The following is a 15,825-nucleotide window of genomic DNA, read 5'->3' on the forward strand; positions in this document are numbered from 1 at the left end:
TGGAACCATCCAGTCCCGGGGGCCACGAAACACAAAATGGCTCCCTAAAGAAGCTAAAGACAGATAAAGAAAATGCAAGAGATAATATGGTCCGGTTTTTAGTTCCAGAATGAATCAAGAATATAGCTGAAGGTTTTTATAAGTCCGGGCCTTTTTTTCAATGAATACATGTAAATTGTTTTCTCCAATGTTCAATACGTGCCGTGTGTATCATGCATTAAATGCCCTATAATTTAAGGGGGGGGGGGGTGTCAGTTCCACTCCCTGGCCTGTAGCCTCCCTTTGAAAATCGCCTTAACACTAAGTTTAGCACGAAAAGAAAGCCCTTGAAAATGTCCTTCTAATGGTGCTAAACTTGTTTAGATTGAGCAATGATTTGGTCTCAAATTTATCTGTCGAACTTTTAAATTTTCTGTGCACAGGAATCCCGTAGGAAGGCTTGTTGAGTTTGTTTCTGAGCACATGAAATTCGTATGCAGGGACATGCCAGGATGATTCAGGTACAAAGTCCGTCTTCCTAGCATTTTTGGTTCCAGAAAGAATCAAGAGTATAGCTGAAGGTTTTTATAAGACCAGGTTTTTTTTTCAATGAAAAAATTGTTTTTCTCCAATGTTCAACACGTGCCGTGTGTACCATGCATTAAAAGCCCTAATATTTGGGGGAGGGGGGGGTGTCGGTTCCACTCCCTGGCATCAAGCCTCGCTTTGAAAATCACCATAGCACTAAGTTCAATACGAGATGAAAGCCCTTGAAAATGTCCTTCTAATGGTGCTAAACTTGTTTAGATTGAGCAATAATTTGGGGTCACACACAGAAATGGGTCAGTGGGTCACAGAAAATGAGACATTTTTATGTCACCTCGACTGCACACAGTCACATACTGTTTCCGGTTTTGTTTTCTTTGTAAAAAGTTTCCGAATGATTTATGATTAATACATTTTGATATTATCAAATACAAATTGGTAAGTTACAGCCAATATTTCAGTTATCGTTCGGATAAATCAATGGATCCGATAGAAATGTACAAACCGCAAACCATCGCAATTGTCTCCGTATTTGAGGCAAATTTTTTCAAAAAATTTTCTGATTTTTTCCCGAATGATTAATGAATCATAAATTTCAATATTATCAAATCAAAATCGGTAAATTACAGCCATTATTTAAGATTTCGTTCCGATAGATAGAACAATGGATCCGCCAGCAGGAATGGGTCACAAAACGAGACACCTGTCACCTCCCTGTTGTGCATGCGTTTTAAAGTTTTGAATGCGGCTGGCCATTTCAAGAACACGCAACGTCGTTCTCAGGGATGTTCGATCTCGCCGCACTACGATGCACCCGTGGTAGCGGGGATGGTCGCCCCACCCCCTCCGCCAGGCAGGTCAAGGGTCATTTGACGTCATTGTATTATTCTTACTTGGATGGATGTCGTACGACCTCTTTTTATCTTCACGTTTCTTATGTTTTTTACTGAAACCCCTGACGATGAGAAGTGAATTGTAGATCTTGTCGGATTTTCAGAACACCCATGTTGTCGAAGACGAAAAACTGGTTGGGATCTGGGCCGGGGAGGCCGAAAAATGTCCATTCGTTGGAGCACCTTCGGTGAGTGAAGATCATTGTTTTGTTGCCCAGTTTCCGGACAAGATTCCATTTTTTGTTGACAGATTGTTGACATTTGTTAATGCTGTGAAACAATACACCATTTGATGTTATGTGTATGGTATAATGTAGTGACAAAGTACGCTTATCAATTTCATTGGCCCACTACCTAATGCGACGAGAAGTGTGTGGGTTATTCTCGAGACTCTAGCCTAGTGTTGAAGAAGGGTTAACCATAGCCCACCTTGTTGAGCTGTTAATTAATGGCTCCGCTTTTAACATCGGTCTCATCACTGTCACCATTACAGCCCACCTTCGATACATGTCTTAAACGCTAAGTTTTCAAAGGTCGCAAAATGCGTGGTAGTTTGATTGCAGATTTCTCCCATTTAAAAAAGTCCTGTACTACTCCAACATACCTCATTTTATTCCTTACATTTGTGGAATTACTATGAGTAATGACACATAACAGGGCTTACTAAATGATGACTTTGTCCAGATGTGATGATTTGATAGTTGGTCCAAAAAATCGTGTACAAAAATTACATTTAACGTGACATGTTCTTGGGCGCCGCCATGTTTTAATGATTCTCCTCCCTGCTGATCGTGGGTGCCCGGCAAATCTTGCAAGTCATGAATATCCATAAGTTGACGTAGCGATGCGCTATATCTGCTGGAAATAACCACCGCGCAACGTTACCTCATACATATTCATATTTGCTTTGTACACCACACAAATTGATAAATCAGCGTACCGCGTCACGTGACCTCTTGGATATTACCTCTTGGATATTCATGACTTGCAAGATTTGCCTGGTGCCGTGACTTCTCACGTCCAACAAAAAGTTCATTGAACCATGGGTCGTTAAACGGATGAGAGATATAAACCTATGAGGTTACGGGAGACGATAGCCGGACGAAACCGAAATAGTTCTAGGAGTAATGTAGCTCCACCTACTTCTAATAAGTTCTAGATATGCCCATATAGCCTTGCCCTTGGTACAAAAAACATGTGAAAAGGCCATTCCCTATGGCTAAAACAAAAGAAATGTTGTCAGAGTGATAACTCAAGAAGGACTTGGCGTATTTATTCTTCCAAACTTGATGTGTGGATTGGTGGTCTTGGGATCCCCCAGCAGAAGCCGCTTGTTTTTTGGACCCATTTGTCAAATTTCCAGGTCATTACCATGATTACTGTTATTTAAAGCAAAATAAACGTTGTCTAAAGCAATAACTCAAGAATAAGTGTAATCTTAGCGGTGGGTGCATTTGTGTTTGTCAACACACTATTCTTGTTTTTAATTTGTTTTGTTCATCTACATGCAGCTACCATCCATGCAATCTCGGTGGTGAGACATTTTAATACTTTTTTTTAAATGCTTTTTTTTTATGCAAGTCGCCAGACACACAAGGCAGCACTTCAAGGTGTGGGCTACAATTATTTTATTCCAGAGGTCGTTGCCACCTACTCCTAGGGCTGAAACAGGGTTACCCAGGGTAAAAAGGCTTTTACAGTCCATACGGATGTAGGCTCGGGTATCATCAGTCCGAAGCCTGGCCGGTAGAGCAGATAGCACTACCTCCGCAATTTTACGTAGGGATAACTTTCCGTATGGCGCCACCACTTTTTCACTCATTTTTACAAAAAGGGATATATCAATCAGGTAAATTAGATACTATATTATTTTATTTCGAATGAAAAAGTGGTGGCGCCATACGGAAACTTTTCCCTACGTAGCAAGTGTCACGACCGGGATTTGTACCTAGAGCTTGAATCCGATGCTCTTAACTGCTCAGCCATGCGAGCCACATTGCTCTAGAGTTGCAAAGGTCGTGGGTTCGAATCCCACCAGAGTATGTTTGTGATTTTTTTTCACAGAATTCAGGAAAGTATTGAGTATGTAGTGCTACACCAGCGGTGTGATGGTAAAACCAAAATTAATTTGTATAAATTGTTATTCTTGTAATCAGGTACCTGTACCAGGTCTTAATGAGGAACTCGGTTGTAACGGAGCAGAATAGAGGCCTACTGGTTGAGACGGTACGCTCCATGTCTGAGATACTCATATGGGGAGACCAGAATGATAGCTCTGTGTTTGAGTAAGTTATCTTTAAAGGGAAGGTACACGTTTGGTAATTACTCAAAATAAATATTAACTGACTTGGAAGCATTGGAGAGCTGTTGATAGTATAAACCATTGTGGGAAACGACTCCCTCTGAAGTAACGTAGTTTTTGAGAAAGAGGTAAGTTCTCACTAAAATAATAAAAGACTCCTAGCTAGAAGTCTTTTATTCCTATCTGAAAGCACACAATTCGTCCAACAAGGGTGTTTGTTCTTTCATAATTTTCTCGCAACTTCGCTGACCAATTGAGCCCAAGTTTTCACAGGCTTGCTATTTTATGGTTATGATGGTATACACCAAGTGAGAACACTAATCTTTGACAGTTACCAAATGTGTACAGTGGCTTTAAATGAAACAATGAAGAAGAAAAACCCTTACCCCCATCAGGGTCCCTCTGTACACCCTACCAAATACAACCATGGGAACTATGCCAAATGCAACAAAAAATTCAACAAGGGATTTTGTTGCATTGTGCAGGTATGTTTTTTATGTTAGGACTGAGCAACGGTGTTTGCTCTGCTAAATGTGACAGTATTACGGCAATTCAGCACCAGATCTGGCTCACAAGGTAATTTAGTTCCCCCACTACTTAAAACCAACTCAGGTAAACGTAAATTTTCTGCTCGTGGGGTCAACTCATTCAACCAACTTCTCCTTACACTGAAAAATCCCTTGCCATACACTGTAGCAAATTTTAAAGTTCAATACAAAAGTTTAATTTGTTAATATAATGGGGCTTGTGGTGTTTTTCCTGGCTGGGCCAGAATTTTAATCATTGTCTATAACATTGTATTTTGCTTGTTGTAAAGTTTTTGTGCTGTTGAGTGTTGTGGTATAATTATCCATAGTCTTTATTTAAATTTGGCTGTTTTTCTATTTTTAATATTAATGAATATTTGTATATACATATATTTATATTAAAACATTTTTTTAACATTTTAATGTGTATGTAGTTGCTGGGCACCTCTGAAAAACAGTGTTTCACTGAGAGGTTTCCCCAGGGTAAAGAAGAAATAAATAATTCACCATATAACAAAGCATCATTGTGAAGTGCACCAGAACCATGCCCAATGAAATAACCTGCCAAATGCTACCCCTAAGTAAAATCACTTGACTGCCAAACGCAACATTATCACAACAACTGTTACCATTTGGTTCATATTGTTGCATTTAGCATGGTTGGGGTTTTAAAGTGGGTCATAGATTAGTATTTCTCAATTGATTTATGAGTGAAAGTTATTATACAATAAAAACAACATTTACAAATTTTCAGCTGAATTTCAAGAGTGTAGTTCTCGGGAAAACAACGAAATCTTAATTGTCTTCTTCCATGTTTTCTCTCATCACAGTTTCTTCCTTGAGAAGAACATGCTCCTGTTTTTCTTGAAGATCTTACGCCAGAAGACCGGTCGTTACATCTGTGTACAGCTCCTGCAGACACTCAACATCCTGTTTGAAAACATCAGAAATGAGACATCACTCTGTAAGTTTTATTTTAAAGGCAGTAGACACTATTGGTAATTACTAAAAATAATTATTATCATCAAACCTTTCTTGATGACGAGTAATGGGGAGAGATTGATGGTATAAAACATTGTGAGAAACGGCTCCCTCTGAAGTGCCATAGTTTTCGAGAAAGAAGTAATTGTCCACGAATTTGATTTCGAGACCTCAGTTTTAGAACTTGAGGTCTCGAAATCAACCATCTAAATGCACACAACTTCGTGTGACAAGGGTTATTTTCTTTCTTTATTATCTCGCAACTTCGCTGACCGATTGAGCTCAAATTTTCACAGATTTGTTATTTTATGCATATAATGTTGAGATACACCAACTGTGAAGGCTAGTCTTTGACAATTACCAATAGTGTCCACTGCTTTTAAAAGGAACATTACATGATTGGTTTTGATAACAAAACAGAACGCTGGCAGTGTAAGCACTTTATGGTATCCACCATATACATGTACATGTACATAAACTGACAAACCTGTAGAAGTTTGAGATCGATCAGCCATCTGGGCCAAGAGAAAATAGTGAAAACCTGAGTACACATTTTGCATGACATCGATGCAAAAGAAAATGAATAAAACTCTCACTGAGCGATAAACTCCAAACGCGAAATTAGATTATTTATTTCTCACCAAATATGACTTTTCAGAGGGAAGGGGATGTTTACAGGGGATGTTTTCTACTATCATTATTATTAAACCTCGTTTGATGTAAATCTGTGATCTTCACAAATTCTTTTCTTAACAACTCTGTAGGTTCTTTTTAAGACACTGGTAACTTCTGGTAATTGTCAAAGACCAGTCTTCTCACTTGATGTATAAATACACAATTTGAACTCAATTGGTCGTTGAAGTTGCGAGATTATAGTGGAAGAACAAACACCCTTGTCACACGAAGTTGTGTGCTTTCAGATCCTTGAATTCGGGACCTCAAAATCTAATTCGGAGGTCTCAAAATCAAATTCAAATATTTTAGTGGAAAATTACTTCTTTCTCGAAAACTACATAACTTCAGAGGGGGCCGTTTCTCACAATGTTTTAAACTATCATTAGCTCTCCATTGCTTGTTACCAAGTAAGTTTTTATGCTCACAATTATTTTGAGTAACTACCAATAGTGTCCACTGCCTTTAATGCGGTGTTTGAAAGAGTGGCTACAGCTATGGCTAGATTTCTGGGTAGTTATGTGTTGAAGTATAGTACATGTACATGTATGTCCTCAGCAGCAATCTCGTTCCCAGGGGTGATCGTTCTCACCGCGCCATTTTTTCCCAGCATGCCTTGCTCGATCATAATAACCCCTGGAAGTGTAACTCCAAAATATCCAAATATAAGGGATATTACAATTAGTCCTGTGGTTGATCCGTTCTGTGTTGGGCGTTAGTTGCGCACACGCTGGATGCGCTGTGTGTAATAAAAGTCATAAACTTGCCTTGGCATTCAGTGTTGCGTGACAAAAAAAGTGAATAAGTACATCTTTATACACACGCGTTTCGGCGTATAGAGCTTTTTGGAGACGCACGACATTTCAAATTTTGCGCAGATATGATAGCCAATCAAAGACTTTAATCGGAGTTTCCCTCCCAGGGGTTAGAGATGTACGCAGAGCTAGCGTGATACGGTGCGCTGCCCATGGTAGCGAGGTTGCCTCAGCAGGGCTCATGAGTCGTTGCTGTAGCCGCAAAATTGAATATGGCCTAACTCACTGGCTGCCTGTTCACCATCTCTTACGTAACTACGCAAAAGTTTGCCCTGAATCATGTGACATAGCAACTGTCTCTATAGTCTGAGGAATTCAAATTTAAACAGTCAATAAAGGATGATCTCAATATTTCAACTATTACCTTTTTATGGCCAAATATACATCGTAGATACCGGTTAATAACCATTTTACTCTCAAAATTTGCATTTAGTAATAAATAACTTGAGTCAAAAATGCACCCGGCCGCGCGGCTTATCTATTATAATGATCCCTTGACACCAGTGACGATTTTCCTGTAATTGGGTGCGAACACAGTTTTCCAGCTTTGGCAAACTGAGGGCGCTATTTTCCACATCAAATAGCCGCCACTGACGTCACGATTCCTTTGTCGCGCGGGTTTGTTTGACCCCACGTTTTTAAGAAATTTGGCTTGGAGCGTTCTGGAAAATACCAATTTTTACCATGTTTTAACGTGAGGTAAGAGACTCATTATAATAATAATAAATAATATCGAAGTCTTATATAGCGCACGTATCTACCAAACAAGGTACTCAAGGCGCTGAGTATATACAAACTTTCAGAAAGATAGGTTATTGTTATATTTTTTTAATTTCCTATGGACCAGCTTTTAGAAAACTGTAATATCTATATATTTGAGATCATCCTTTATTGGCTGTTTAAGTGCCATTAACTTGTGATCAAGCACGTCATTGCACTAGGCAATTTTCAAATCTAACACGCAAATTGCTTATTGAACACTAGGCTTACTATGAGTAAACTCTAGTGTATTAATTTTGGTTTTTACCCATACACCCATGTGTGTTAGCACTGTATACTCAGTAATATTCTTTATCCCCGATGCAAATTTAACATCTATTATAAACTCTAGTGGTCCACTGTGTAATTTTATCAATTTTTGTTCATCACACAGATTACCTGCTGTCCAATAATCATGTGAACTGCATTATTGAGCACAGGTTTGATTTCTCTGATGAAGAGGTAAGTCTTTAGTGAAATATACATATATGTACATCTATATTTTAGAATTCATGTAACGTGGTTGGTGCAGTAGATCTCAATTTTTCCTTTTTGTCCTATCGGGAAAATCGTGTAAATCGTTGAGGAAGACACTTAATTGGCATTAACCTTTAAAAGGTTTCCCCATGTCTTTGTGAACAACATAAGGCTGCTAGCATCCAAACAGCGGCGCAATGGCGTGCATCACTTTTGCATACTGATTGGTCTAAATAATGTGTATGAATATTACTTATTAGTATACTTGTGAAGTACATTGGCGTGGTCTCCATTTTCTGTGACTCAAAGACTGGTGTAACATTACCAAGTAGTTTCTCCTGTCTGGTGTTTGCTCTATTCAGATCAGACAGAGCCTTCTCTGTTGCAGTTATCCAGTTAGGGTACTGACTTCCCTACTACTATCGTCTTGTTTGCTCTTAATGGGCCTCAAGCAGAACTTTGTTTTTTGTTTGTTTGTTTGTTTGTTTTTTTCCGCTGATTTGTGCGCAAAATATAATCCCTGTTATCGTGGCCGAGCAGTTAAGAGCACCGAACTCTGGTGTTTCTGATCAGCAGAGTGTGGATTCGAATCCCCAGCCGTGACACTTGTGTCCTTAAGCAAGACACTTCACCAATGCTTCGCCCTGCGGATGGGACGTTAAGCTGTTTGTCCCATGTGTTATGTAAAACATGTAAAAGAACCCAGTGCACTTTTCGTAAAGAGAAGGGGTTTGACCCGGTGTTCCTGGTCCGATCGGCAGCAAATTGCGCCACAGCACCTTGTAAAACATTACATGGTGCTATCAGAATTAGGTTTTATAATTCAATTGAAGTCCCACATCTTGCTGGAAATACTGTATGTTACAGCGCCAGGAGCGTCACTGAGTGACGGACATGTGCGATATATAAGAAGCCACAATTATTATTATTAATATTAAATATATGATTTCAGGTTCTGGCTTACTACATCTCATTTTTGAAGACTTTGTCGTTCAAGTTGAATGTCCACACGATACACTTCTTCTACAATGAGGTAAGGCATCCATTTTGATTCAAGACAAAATGCTTCATACTTTGTCGAGGAATGAAACTAATTCATTTAACCACCGAGTAAATTTTGACATGGATTTCCCCATTTGAGTTTTGGTTAAAACTGGTTAATAATTTAAACTTTCCAAGCCAACACTGCTGCACGCATGGTCATGAGAGTAAAGCGTTATGAACGTATTATACCGGTTCTTCGTTCTGTACACTGGCTACCTATTCTCAAGCGGATTCAGTTCAAAATTCTTCTCCTTGTTTACAATCAATGGACCGTTCCGGCTTTCCACTAAGCTCCGCCCACCGCGCACGTGAGCAAGACACGTGTACAAGCACTCCCAATGACATTCTGCACGATTCTGCCGCGCGTGCCAAATGTACGCGCACGCGTGACCGAGTTTGTCCAACCACAATCATTGCTGTGATTGGTCAAATGGGTGAACGCGCACAGTTTGATTGACAGGCCGGATCGGTCCATACGTGGCCTCGCTCCCACATACCTCAATAAGCCCTTTTGAGATATGGTGGACACAATGCTACAACACTATAAGGTTTAAGTAAATTTGTGTGTATACACCCAAACCAAACACGTTCGCCATACCTTAAAAAGGCTTAACGTATCAGCTCCCAAAAGTTGTGTATTTCATCTAAGAGCCTTCAATAAACATCCAATATTCATCTTCAACTTTCCAATGGTCCACGTACGAATACCCGCTATGGTGATAGAGCATTCTCAGTAGCTGCACTAACTTGCTGGAATAAGCTCCCTCTTCACATCTGAGACTCATGCTCGATCAGCTCATTTAAGACTCAGTTAAAAAAAAAACTTTTCACACAATGTTAGGGGGAAGGTACACATTTGGTAGTTACTCATGAAACAAATATTAACTTAAAAACTTACTTGGTAACGAGCATTGGAGAGCTGTCAATAGTATAAAACATTGTGGGAAACGACTCCCTCTGAAGTAACGTAGTTTTTGAGAAAGAGGTAATGTCTAACAAAAATATTAAAAGACTTCTAGCTAGAAGTCTTTGATTCCTGTCTGAAAGCACACAGATTCGTCCAACAAGGGTGTTTTTTCTTTCATCATTCTCTCGCAATTTCAATGACCGATTGAGCCCAAAGTTTCACAGGCTTGTTATTTTATGCTTATAATTGGATACACCAAGTCTTTGAACACTGGTCTTTGACAATTACCAAATGTGTACAATGCTTTTAAAGGGAAGGTTCACCTTTGGTAATTGTCAAAGACCAGTCTTCTCACTTGGTGTATCCCAACATAAGCATAAAATAATAAACCTGTGAAAATTTCAGCTCAATTGGTCATCGGAGTTGCGAGAAAATGATGACAGAAAAAACACCCTCATTGGACGAATTTGTGTGCTTTCAGATAGGAAGACAGTCTTTTATTATTTTAGTGAGAACTTACCTCTTTCTCAAAATCTATGCTACTTCAGAGGGAGCCGTTTCTCACAATGTTTAATACTATCAACAGCTCTCCAATGCTCGTTACCAAGTCAGTTTTTAAGTTAATATTTGTTTTGAGTAACTACGAAACGTGTACCTTCCCTTTAAAGCGCTTTGAAACGCCTGTTGGAAGCGCTATAATGTACAAATGTTTATTATTATTATTATCATTAGGAACCACTTGAATAAGGGAATCAATGTGTGGTGAAGAGGTTTTCAACTAGTGGTTTAATCCTAACGAGGCCTATTGCGTGATGTGGCACAACTGTTTCAGCCGTTGCTCTCGTCCATTAGGAATGAAGAAACTGTCTTATAAGAACAGGTGCAAGGTCGCGTGTCATGCCCATGAATAAACATTTTTTACCGGTCATAAACAAAGGTTTATACACACTCTTGTGACGCGCTCTCCACCAATAGGAATAGCGAAACTGTCAGATGTATTTATGAATATTTAATTTGTATCTTGTACCTTGTTTAACCCAGCACACCAATGACTTTGCGCTGTATACGGAGGCCATCAAGTTCTTCAATCATCCAGAGAGCATGGTACGAATTGCTGTCAGAACCCTCACGCTCAATGTGTACAAAGGTAAAATAAGCATGACTAAGACAGTACTTTCCCGAGTCCTGTGAAAAAATATCAAATATTATATCGTTGCGGTACCCGCTGCCAAAACATAGGCAATCTCGGTAGTTTAGTTGGTAAGACACTGTTCTAGTGTAGCAAGGGTCGTGGGTTCGAATCCCACTCGAGTAACGTGCCTGTGATATTTTTTCACAGGACTCAGGGAAAGTACCGAGTATACAGTGCTAACACACATCGGTGTATGGGTAAAAACAAAAATTTAAGAAAATCTTGTAGTACACAACTTCTCGAATGTGGTTTACTTGAACTGGTGCCTACAACACTTATTAACCCAGGTTATATTTTCTTACAGTGAATGACAATGCAATGTTGATGTACATCAGGAACAAGACGGCAGTCCCTTACTTCTCTAACTTGGTATGGTTTATTGGTAACCATGTGTTGGAGCTGGACAGCTGTGTCAGGAATGATATTGAGTGAGTAGCAAACACATCAATAGTTTTTCAAATCAAGAGATTAATGGAATGGCTTTGGGGTTAAGAGCACTTAAAGGAATATGTTGCCTTGGATCGGTCGAGGTGGTCTTTGAAATGCGTTTGTAACCGTTTGTTATAAAATCGATATGGTTAGAAAAATGTTGTAAAACTAAAAGTAGAATACAATGACCTACACAAATATGCCTTGAAATTGCGTGGTTTTCCTTATACCTCGTCGACTAACACGGTCGGCCATTTATGGGACTCAAATTTTTGACTCCCATAAACGGCCGACCATGTTAGTTTGCGACGTAAAATAAAAACCGTGCAACTTCGAGTGATACTTGTGTGGATCATTTTATTCTACTTTTAAAATATATTTCTGTCCATATGCATCTCATAACAAACGGTTTCAAACGCTTTTTATAGACCAACTCGGCCGATACAAGGCAACGTGTTCCTTTAAGCACAAAATCTGCTAAAGCTTAAAAAATCCCTGCTTATTAAAATTATACTACTGGCCAGGTTTCTACTCAATTGTTACATCGAGTAAAGAGCAGATAAATACCAGTCACAAGCAATGTATATGGTGTGAAGTTTGGCCCGTAGCGTGTAAAATAAGCAAGCTATTTTTGTGCTTAAGCAAATTTTGTGCTTAAGCAGCTCTATGAAATTGGCCCCCCCAGTGTTTAATCAGCAGAGTGTGGGTTCAAGTCCATGTCTTGAAACTTCACCATTATTTCAACACTTCACCATTATTTCTTTGTTCTTCAGATGGGACATAAAGCTGTGAGTCCTGTGTGTTGTGTAAGGTGCACAGAAGAACCGCTTTACACTTATTATGATTGTTGGGTGTTTGCCCCTGTGCTTCTGGCAGTGGCTGCTGAATGGGTCACAGCACCTTGTGAACCCTTATAAGGTGCTATAAATCAGGATGAACATTGAAGATGGAGACAGGGGGAAGGGGTTGATTCTATTTTCTCAATACATTTTGTAGGAGTTGAAACTTTGCATGATGGAAATACGATATAGAAAGGTTTGTAATTTAACACCATGTAATGATAATCTCTAAATGAGTTGGGGTGGTTCTGAAAAGAACCGTTAGTTTCAACTCTGCATTTCGATCAGTATGCTCTGATCGTCTCCTGAAAGTTTCTCCAGAAGACGACGAGAGCATACTGATCGAAACGTCGAGTTGAAACCAACAGTTCTTTTTCAGAACGACCCCAACTCATTTCGAGATTATCATTACATGGTGTTACCGCAAACCTTTCTATAGACCCATTGCATATGACATTGAACTCTCAAAAAGGAGGCAGATCATTGGACAATAGTTGTTAAGCTTGGGCGATACCGCGATATTATCGACTATCCCGATACTAATTTGGAAACGATTTCGATATCGAAATATCGCAATATCGATTAAGTATCGCAATATCGCGATGTATTTTCTAGCTGCGACATCTTGCACCCCATAGGTTTGGAGTAAAACCAGAAGAATAGGTCATTAGAACACCTCTCTTATGCCATGACTGTCTCTTCTACAACTTTCACTGGGAGTTTGAAGACTGATGATAATTAATTATATCGAATATCGCGATATTTTGTCGGCGATATATCGTGAATAAAATAAATCGATATCGCCCAAGCTTAATGGTTGTTCTTTGTGCGTAAAAAAGTGCGGGACCTCAGCGTACCTGTAGCGTTGCACAATATGCAAGGGGGAGCTATCGATTTCTTACACAATACAGAATGCGCCTTCGAACAATGCGCAGAATTTTGGTTGTCAAGTCACTTTTTGCATGTTTGTATACGATTTTGACACCCAAAGAGAGACACCCAGGATAGGCACATGTGAGTGCACTGTGCATATTGCAAGGGGTCTATATCAATACATAATTTTTTACCGGTATTTTTCTAGCCATCAGAGTCGCAATCGTCTGTCGTCACTGGTTGCTGAACATCTTGACCATCTTCACTATGTCAACGATATCCTCAACTTGAAGATTGAAGCCCTGAATGACGTCCTAACCGACCATCTCCTCAATCGACTTTTGACGCCACTTTATGTTGACTCGCTACTGAGGGAAAGGTCCTATGGAATGGCAGTAAGTCATTGTCTTGCGCTTAATGGATTTGGGTACTTTTTCAAAATGTCCACAGATTTACATTAAACTTACACTGTTAGAAGATAATGATAGTAGAAAGCTTCCCTTCAAATATTACTTACTGAGGTGCTGTAGTTTTTGAGAAATTAGTACAACAAGTCACAAAATGTATTTTTAGTTAGTGAGACGAAAACTATTTTAGCACGTTAAAACTTATTAACCAGTTATGGTATTATACATGTTCCATAACATACCATACGAACTGGTTAATAGGTTTTTACATGCTAAAACTGAGTCGTAAATTATTATTGTTTATTATTAATGGTTTATTTTAATCTGAATAAAAAACAACCAAAAGGTTGACAACATTCAAATTTACAAAGTTTTTACAGAATTAAGAAAAATGGAATTAACAATAAACAGGCAAAATCTAAACATAAATACACAAAAATTTAAAGAAAAAAAAAAAAACATTAACTAGCAGAAACACGCCATAAAAATGGCAAAGACATACATAAAAAAAAAATTAAAAAAATTATTTTTGTGACATTGTTTTACTCATTTCTCAAAAACTACAGCACCTCAGCAAGTAATATTTTAAGGTAAGCATTCTACTACCATTATCTTCAACTGGTGTAATGTAAAGTTTAATGTAAATCTGTGGACATTGCGTTTTGTATTAGAACAAGTACATACATGTAGACCTTTTTTAGTACACACTATATGACACAAAGGGACATTGACTTCCAAAATGCCATGGCCAATTTCTCTTGAGGTGAATTTTTATTAATACATCAGAAAAGTATATAAAACACCACTGACATTTCTCAGGTTTATCTACATGTACGTCAAACAATTACTTTGTGGAGTAACTATGAATACTAAATAGTAAACTTGCGGGTACACAATACATACAACCATGCATAATAAAGTGTAAATGGAAGTGTCGTGGCCGAGCGGTTAAGAGCACCGAATTCAAACTCTGGTGTTTCTGATCAGCAGAGTGTGGGTTCGAATCCCCAGCCGTGACACTGTGTCCTTGAGCAAGACACTTAACCATTGCTTCGTCCTTCGGATGGGACGTAAAGCCGTTGGTCCCATGTGTTGTGTAACGCATGTAAAAGAACCCAGTGCACTTATCGAAAAGAGAAGGGGTTCGCCCCGGTGTTCCTGGTTGTGGCTGCTTAATGCGCCGTAGCACCTTGTAAACCCTTATAAGGTGCTAAATAATTGGGTCTCAGAATTAATCACTGCAATAACCTATCTTTCTGAAAGTTTGTATATACTCAGCGCCTTAAGTACCTTGTTTGGTAGATACGTGCGCTATATAAGACTTCGATATTATATATTATTATTAATATCTCTTTTTGTGGGAGTGTTGTTGGCTCTCAAAAGAGCCGATGTGGTCTTGACGTTTTGAACAGTATACTCTGCTCATTGTGATAGGAGAATACTCTGCTTGTCTTCAATTCAATTCAATTCAACATTTATGGTCCTACCATGGAGAAAATTCACTATGCATACATGCAATAATGCATAATACACAATCATAAATAAACGACTAGAAATAAACTAGATTAGTTAATCAGAAAACTAAGGGAATCAATGTGTGGTGAAGAGGTTTGCAACTAGTGGTTTAATCCCAACGAGGCCTGGTTCTTGATATTTTTACCGAGACGAAGTCGAGCTAAATTATAAAGAACTAGGCCTCGGCTGGTTTAAACCACTAGTTGAAAACCGATTCAACACACTTTGATTCCCATTCATAAATACCTTTTTGGTCAAAAACATCATCACTTTTTGGTCAAAATGTAAAATAAATGCAAAAATTATAATTGTTAAATGATTTCTTTCAACACAACACTCCTCCAGCTATTAAGTGGTAAAGCCCTCCGCCGCCCTCGGGTAAACAACTCCTTATAAGGGAATGCTGTGCGCGTCGCGGGTATCGCGTGATGTGGCACAACTGTTTCAGTCGTTGCTCTCGACCAATAGGAATGAAGAAACTGTCTTATAAGAACAGGTGCAAGGTCCCGTGTCACGCCCATGAATTAACACTTTTTACCGGTCATGAACAAAGGCTTTATACACACCCACGTGACGCGCTCTCCACCAATAGGAATAGCGCAACTGTCTGAGGTATTTATGAATACATAATAAACCACAATGGAATCACACTGAAACCAACTGAACAA

At 39.0% G+C, this 15,825-nt stretch overlaps 1 protein-coding gene across 1 annotated transcript in view; it reads left to right on the forward strand.

The window, feature by feature from the left end:
- Positions 1–1,423: 1,423 nt before the first annotated feature.
- Positions 1,424–15,825, forward strand: part of LOC117293114 (protein CLEC16A-like) — a 45,289-nt gene continuing 30,887 nt past the window's right edge. Inside the window, exons 1-8 of the mRNA XM_033775332.1 lie at positions 1,424–1,606; positions 3,575–3,703; positions 5,078–5,211; positions 7,869–7,936; positions 8,904–8,984; positions 10,944–11,049; positions 11,399–11,522; positions 13,444–13,630. Coding sequence (XP_033631223.1) covers positions 1,530–1,606; positions 3,575–3,703; positions 5,078–5,211; positions 7,869–7,936; positions 8,904–8,984; positions 10,944–11,049; positions 11,399–11,522; positions 13,444–13,630 — 906 coding nt within the window. The 5' untranslated portion in view covers positions 1,424–1,529. The remainder of the gene's footprint in view (positions 1,607–3,574; positions 3,704–5,077; positions 5,212–7,868; positions 7,937–8,903; positions 8,985–10,943; positions 11,050–11,398; positions 11,523–13,443; positions 13,631–15,825) is intronic.

The sequence above is a fragment of the Asterias rubens genome, chromosome 7 (assembly GCF_902459465.1).
Source record: "Asterias rubens chromosome 7, eAstRub1.3, whole genome shotgun sequence".
Classification (NCBI taxonomy): Eukaryota; Metazoa; Echinodermata; class Asteroidea; order Forcipulatida; family Asteriidae; genus Asterias; species Asterias rubens.